Source organism: Oncorhynchus clarkii, chromosome 22 (genome assembly GCF_045791955.1).
Source record: "Oncorhynchus clarkii lewisi isolate Uvic-CL-2024 chromosome 22, UVic_Ocla_1.0, whole genome shotgun sequence".
In the NCBI taxonomy this organism is placed as follows: domain Eukaryota; kingdom Metazoa; phylum Chordata; class Actinopteri; order Salmoniformes; family Salmonidae; genus Oncorhynchus; species Oncorhynchus clarkii.
The window spans coordinates 3783573-3791002 of NC_092168.1; the positions used below are offsets into that span (position 1 = coordinate 3783573).

The window sequence follows — 7430 nt, forward strand, 5'->3', positions numbered from 1 at the left end:
ATGAGGTCTGAAACGGACCAAATGACCGGGGGCAGGGAGGAAAGTGTCGTCGAAATACAATTCAGAGATATTCCGAGGGGACAGGACGCCGTCTCCGTCAACTCAAAGCAGAAAGAAGAGAAGAAGGAGGTCTTTACTAAGGTAGGCAGAGCACTGATGGTGGGTTTGTTATTGCTATCGATCGCAGAAATGAGGAGCAAGATAATCAGCACCACAGACAGCGAACGCGAGAAGGATGCGTAGCCATGCAACGATCTGCATTGACAGGCGCATTCAATATACTGTATGTCAACAACAGATCTGATGTATGCATGTTTGTGCACAGCAATATAGCTGTAATTTGCCATAATACTGTCGTAGGTGTATGCATGTAAAGCTTTTTACTGTAGCTTATGCTATGTTGATAAAAAGGCAAAAGTATTCTGCACCGGTGCCCAAAGATTAAATTCAATGACCAGCGCCTGGAAACAAGCGCACACTTGTGTTTTGTTGACTGTATTTGGGGCTACCTGTCAAAGGCAACGGAAGTTGATTATTACTAGATATGAACATGTCGTCATTATGTCGTAAAACAACCTCCGAAACGCAGTGTAGAATTCAGTAATACAAATGGCCCAACTGCCGGCAGATGGCGATATTGAGTCGTACCTTAACGTCCAAATGCATTGTATATTGCCGGAAATACATTAGTATTCCTCATCGACCTGTTTGTGCTTACAACATTCTCCATTCAGGCTGCATAGACTTCGATTTTGTCCTTAACTTTATTTAATGTCGAGAAGACGGGAAAATGTGTACTTTTCCGGAGGCGGCTAACTTTAGAAAATGGCTATTTCACTGGCTCCACCCCTAACCGGGGGTCCGGGGTCCCCCTCCTATGAAAAAAAATATATTTGTTTTAAAGCTCATTTCCTGCAATTGTATATATTGTCACATGGCTTAGGCCCATGACCAGGTTGGAATAAATAAATACAAGTCACCTTTTTGGTTTTAATTTAAGGTTAGGCATAAGGTTAGCATTTTGGTTAAGGTTAGGGCTAGGTTCACATTTTAAGAACAGAAATTGTAGAAATAGCTCGGGGTTCATGTCTGTGGCTATGATAATTAGTGACAACCAGGCACAACTCCAATATAAATAGATTTTTCACAAAGTTGCTGGGTTGTCACATGTCCTACTGATTTCAGTATAATTCTAGCAACCTAATCATTCCCAAACTTCTGTTAGATCAAATAAGCCACTCGTAGCAAATAACCCATGACATTTTTTTGTTAACTAAATTCAACACTTTCTCCTTGACCTCCATACAAATATTCCTTGCTTGGTGAGTGAAAAAAAAGAATGAACGGCACCTGCTGGAGAAGACACATTTTGGGTCCAGGTATCCCTCTCGCTTGGCATATTCCTCTCTGACGCAGCACTGTATCGCTTTAGTAGAAACCAAGACTGTTCTGAGGGCAGGTCTGCCAGTTTTGACTAGCAGAAATTACTTTTCATAGCAGGTGAGGAGAACTTACGGAGCAGGCTAGGAGAATTTACATGGCAAGCTAGTAGAATTAGGTTAAGATTAGGAAAAGGGTTCGAATTAGCTAAAATGCTACGCTTTCTTTGACACGACTCAAACAGGTGGTGAAGGTAGGCAACATTACCACCTCTCCCTGCTTCCATCACTCAGACGTGGAACACTAGTCACTTTAATGTTTACGTAGTGCTGTACTCATCTCATATACTATATTCTATTCTACTGTATTTTAGTCAATGCCACTCCAATATTTCTCCTAATATAGATATATTTCTTAATTCCATTCTTTTACTTTTAGATGTGTATATTGTTATGAATTGTTAGATACTACTGCACTGTTAGATAGTTTCTGCCCCAGACCATCAGGCTGCTGAAAAGCCACCACTAGACAGCTACCTACCGCCCCCTCCATTGGCATTTACCCTGCCCCCACAATCGACAAACAAAAGTTTGGACACACCTACTCATTTACTATTTTCTACATTGTAGAATAATAGTGAAGACATCAAAACTATGAAATAACACACATAGAATCATGTAATAAACAAAAAAGTGGTAAACAAATTAAAATAGTCACCCTTTGCCTTGATGACAGCTTTGCACACTTGGCTTTCTCTCAACTAGCTTCATGAGGTAGTCACCTGGAATTCATTTCAATTAACAGTTGTGCCTTGTTAAAACTAGAAAAAATTAAATTCAATTCACGTGGGAACCCCAAACTGTTTGATGAGGCTTGGGCTCCATTCCGGTCTTACTTTAAACAGTCCATCCTCTGATGGCATTCCAATTAATACTAAAATAAGTCTGTGACTTAAGGGTTGGAGGAGCTTCTCTCTGTGTTTTTGCAGGGGGGGCATTAAGATCCATGTGCTTATTGATTGTGGTCCGCAGATGCCTTGTTCATCTTGCCCAGGCAGAGACTGAAGTGTGAGCTTGTTTTTCCCAGTTATTTTTACATTTTGTTCACGCCTACATGAATAATCATTTTATTTTTTTTATTTTAAAGCATTGTAAACTTTTTTTTTGTCCAGTGGCCATGACTCTCTGTGAGTGGTTGCATTTCTCCACCCTTATCCCTTGACTGTTTACAGGAACAATGGTGAGGTGTTTGCCCTGTCCCTGTACTATAGATTGCCCTTTAACCTCTGTAGCCTTCTGCCCGGTGTGTTTAACTTGTCTAAAGTATGGTATCTTTAAAGCTATTTTTTTATTTGTATTTTTATTTGTATTATTATTTTTTTTTCTAGTTGAGTATATTACTTATAATGCTTTGTCTTGTCTGTGTGTGTGTGTATGTTCAAAACTTAATAAACAGAGTTAAAAAAAAAATAAAAAATTAATTTGTGGAATTTCTTTCCTTCTTAATGCGTTTGAGCCAATCAGTTGTTGTGGTAAAATACCAAGTCCATTTGATGACAAGAACAGCTCAAATAAGCAAAGAGAAACGACAGTCCATCATTACTTTACGATATGGTCAGGAACTGAAATGTCGTAAAGAACTGAAAGTTTCTTTAAGTGCATTCGCAAAAACCATCAAGCGCTATGATGAAACTGGTTCTCATGAGGACCACCACAGGAAAGGAAGACCCAGAGCTACCTCTGCTGCAGAGGATAAGTTCAATAGAGTTACCAGCCTCAGATTGCAGCCCACATAATTGCTTCGCAGAGTTCAAGTAACAGACACATCGCAACATCAACTGTTCAGAGGAGACTGCGTGAATCAGTTCTTCATGGTCAATTTGCTGCAAAGAAACCATTACTAAAGGACACCAATAATAAGAAGAGACTTGCTTGGGCCAAGAAACACGAGCAATGGACATTTAGACCGGTGGAAATCAGAGTTCAAATTTGAGATTTTTGGTTCCAATCCCCGTGTCTTTGTGAGACACAGAGTAGGTGAACAGATGATCTCTGCATGTGTGGTTCCCACCGTGAAGCATGGGGGAGGAGGTGTGGGGGTGCTTTGCTGGTGACACTGATTTATTTCAAATTCAAGGCACACTTAACCAGCATGGCTACCACAGCCTTCTGCAGCAGTACACCATCCCATCTGGTTTGTGCTTAGTGGGACTAACTTTTGTTTTTCATCAGGATAATGACCCAACACACCTCCAGGCTATGTAAGGGCTATTTGACCAAGGAGGAGAGTGGAGTACTGCATCAGATGACCTGGCGTCCACAATCACCCGACCTCAACCCAATTGAGATGGTTTGGGATGAGTTGGATGCTGAGTGAAGGGAAAGCAGCCAACAAGTGCTCAGAATATGTGGGAACTACTTCAAGACTGTTGAATCTTTCCTCATGAAGCTGGTTGAGAGAATGCCAAGAATGTGCAAAGCTGTTGTTGTTCAAAGACTACTTTGAAGAATCTCAAATATTTGCTTAACACTTTTGGTTGCTACATGATTCCATATGTGTTATTTCATAGTTGTAGTGAAAATCAAGAAAAACCCTTGAATGACAATTTTTTTTTAACCTTTATTTAACCAGGCAAGTCAGTTAAGAACAAATTCTTATTTTCAATGACGGCCTAGGAACAGTGGGTTAACTGCCTGTTCAGGGGCAGAACGACAGATTTGTACCTTGTCAGCTCGGGGATTTGAACTGTAGTCACCCTTGGTTAGTAACCTTCCGGTTACTAGCCCAACGCTCTAACCACTAGGCTACACTGCCACCCCAGTGTTACCAATATTTATATTTTAAATCATTGTTTCATTCACTTCTCTTTTGGGCCTGTGCTGTTGGAGCTCGTAGTTTACGAATAGCACTGTACTCTGCAAATACATCTAATCTAATATAAAAATATATAGCTACAACCAGGTCTGCCCTGAGTACAGTCGTGGCCAAAAGTTTTGAGAATGACACAAATATTAATTATCACAAAGTCTGCTGCCTCAGTTTGTATGATGGCAATTTGCATATACTCCAATGTTATGAAGAGTGATCAGATGAATTGCAATTAATTGCAAAGTCCCTCTTTGACATGCAAATGAACTGAATCCCCAAAAACATTTCCACTGTATTTCGGCCCTGCCACAAAAAGGACCAGCTGACATCATGTCAGTGATTCTCTCGTTAACACAGGTGTGAGTGTTGACGAGGACAAGGCTGGAGATCACTCTGTCATGCTGATTGAGTTCGAATAACAGCCTGGAAGCTTCAAAAGGAGGATGGTGTTTGGAATCATTGTTCTTCCTCTGTCAATCATGGTTACCTGTAAGGAAACACGTGCCGTCATCATTGCTTTGCACAAATAGGGCTTCAAAGGCAAAGATATTGCTGCCAAAAATTGCACCTAAATCATTGCACCTAAATCAACTATTTATCGGATCATCAAGGGGCACCACCAGTACAGAGCTTGCTCAGGAATGGCAGCAGGCAGGTGTGATTGCATCTACACGCACAGTGAGGCAAAGACTTTTGGAGGATGGCCTGGTGTCAATAAGGGCAGCAAAGAAGCCACTTCTCTCCAGGAAAAACATCAGGGACAGACTGATATTCTGCAAAAGGTAGAGCGATTGGACTGCTGAGGACTGGGCTAAAGTCATTTTCTCTGAATCCCCTTTCTGATTGTTTGGTGCATCCGGAAAATAGCTTATCCTGGAGAATACAAGGTGAGCTCTACCATCAGTCCTGTGTCATGCCAACAGTAACGCATCATGTGACCATTCATGTGTGGGGTTGCTTCTCAGCCAAGGGAGTGGGCGCACTCACAATTTTGCCTAAGAACACAGCCATGAATAAAGAATGGTACCTACACACAGTTTGGTGACAAAACAATGCCTTTTCCAGCATGATGGAGCACCTTGCCATAAGGAAAAAGTGATAACTAAGTGGCTTGGGGAACAAAACATCGATATTTTGCATCCATGGCCAGGAAACTCCCCAGACCTTAATCCCATTGAGAACTTCTAGTCAATCCTCAAGAGGCGAGTGGACAAACAAAACCCCACAAATTCTGACAAACTCTAAGCATTGATTATGCAAGAATGGGCTGCCATCATCACCAGAAGTTAATTGACAGCATGCCAGGGCAGATTGCAGAGGTCTTGAAAAAGAAGGGTCAACACTGCAAATATTGACTCTTTGCATCAACTTCATGTAATTTTCAAAAGCCTTTGACACTTATGAAATGCTTGTAATTATACTTCAGTATTCCAAAGTAACATCAAAAATATCTAAAGACACTGAAGCAGTGAAGCAGCAAACTTTGTGGAAATTAATATTTGTGTCATTCTCAAAACTTTTGGCCACGACCGTACAGTCTTGATTTACATTTATGTGACGCTGCTAACGCAGCGGGCTTAAAAGAAACATAACCCCTGTTCTGATAGTTTTAACCTGATTGGCTGATTGTGATACACAATATCCAGGATTAGTATTTAGCCTCTATCATGGTGGTGGAAAATGGTGTGTCATAAGGAAAGTGCACATATTTTCCCCGTTTTCTTTCTGGTTTATTGCCATTAAGTTGAGGAAATCAAAGCCTATGCAGCCTAAATGTATACATATCTTTTTAGGTACGAACGATCCAATAGGGATACAAATGTATTGCCGACCTGCATACAATGCATTTGGATGGTAAGATGACTAAACTCAATATTGCTGTCTGCCGGCCTTTGGGCTATGATAAAGAAGACATTCCAACTTTGCTCATGACCTTGAATGTCTTTGATGTCTTGGCAATTGTTGTGTAATTTCAACCCACTATTCTGTGTTTGTGCATTTATGTCCTTCTCGGTTCCAGGTAGTAATAAGGCGACTTCCACCCAACCTGTCCAAGGACCAGCTGGAAGAACAGCTCAGTCCTCTTCCATCCTATGACTACTTTGAGTTTTTCCCTGCTGATCAAAGGTGAATATTTAGAACATTTAATGCAATGACACCATGTGTTGGGACAGAGTGCCTACCAGGGGCAGATTGGGACCCCACACCGGTCCATTTCTTTCTTCGAGGCCTCTGCATAGAGGGTGTTCTTTAATGGAAGCCTCTCCAACAAAATCCAGGTAGAATCAGGAAATCCCCAGGGCAGCTGTCTAGGCCCCTTACTTTTTTTGAGTAGCTTTGAGTAGCTGCTGCCTTGGCAATGGGGAGCCATAATAAATATAAAATACACCTGCCCATTTTTGTCCCCCTTTGAGGCCCGTCATTAACCGGCTAATTATCAAAAAACCCAAGTTAGACGGGCCCACTAAGCTAAAATGGACCAGCCCATCTGGCATTTGCCCGAAATGCCAGATTGGCAGCACAGATCAGTGTTTTTCTCAGATTCATGCTGCATTGTGATATTGACATTCCCAACCTATCAAACAATTGACTTCACCTAACCTCTGCTGTTGAAACCTATTCAGCTTGAGTGGATAAATTCAAAATTATCTGGCCAAAACAAAGAAAGGATGCTAGCACAGCCATCTAATTATTAGGCTACCACCTAAAAGCAGGGACTGGAGAAGAGAATGTCATCATCATTCCTATGGAGTCACCCTATTATGCCCACACTCTAGATAGGCTCCTCTCGTGGAATGAGTTTCTAAGATAACCTGCTCATTTCCCGCAGCCTCTATCCACACCTGTTCTCCAGAGTTTACATTAACTTCAGAAACCCCGAAGACATCCTGCTCTTCAGAGACCGCTTTGATGGCTATGTTTTCATTGATAACAAAGGTACCTTTTTCACATAGACCTATAATATAAACGTCATGGGGCAGTTTCCCAGACACACCAGTCTAGTCTTGGACTAAAATGCATTTTTTTATGGAGATTCTATATTGGGCTTGCTTTTTAGTACAGGACTAGGCTTAATATGTGTCCTGGAAACCTCTCCTAAATATTCCTTATTACCAATGTGTTAGTGCTTAGCAGTTAGTGTTTACACAATGTTAGAATGTTTTTCAGCACATGAAAGTAGG

General features: G+C 41.2%; 1 protein-coding gene across 1 annotated transcript in view; it reads left to right on the top strand.

The window, feature by feature from the left end:
• LOC139381027 (regulator of nonsense transcripts 3A-like) overlaps positions 1–7430 on the top strand; it is a 9442-nt gene continuing 2012 nt past the window's right edge. The window contains exons 1-3 of the mRNA XM_071124263.1: positions 1–141; positions 6269–6375; positions 7079–7185. Of these exons, the coding sequence (XP_070980364.1) occupies positions 1–141; positions 6269–6375; positions 7079–7185 (355 nt within the window). The remainder of the gene's footprint in view (positions 142–6268; positions 6376–7078; positions 7186–7430) is intronic.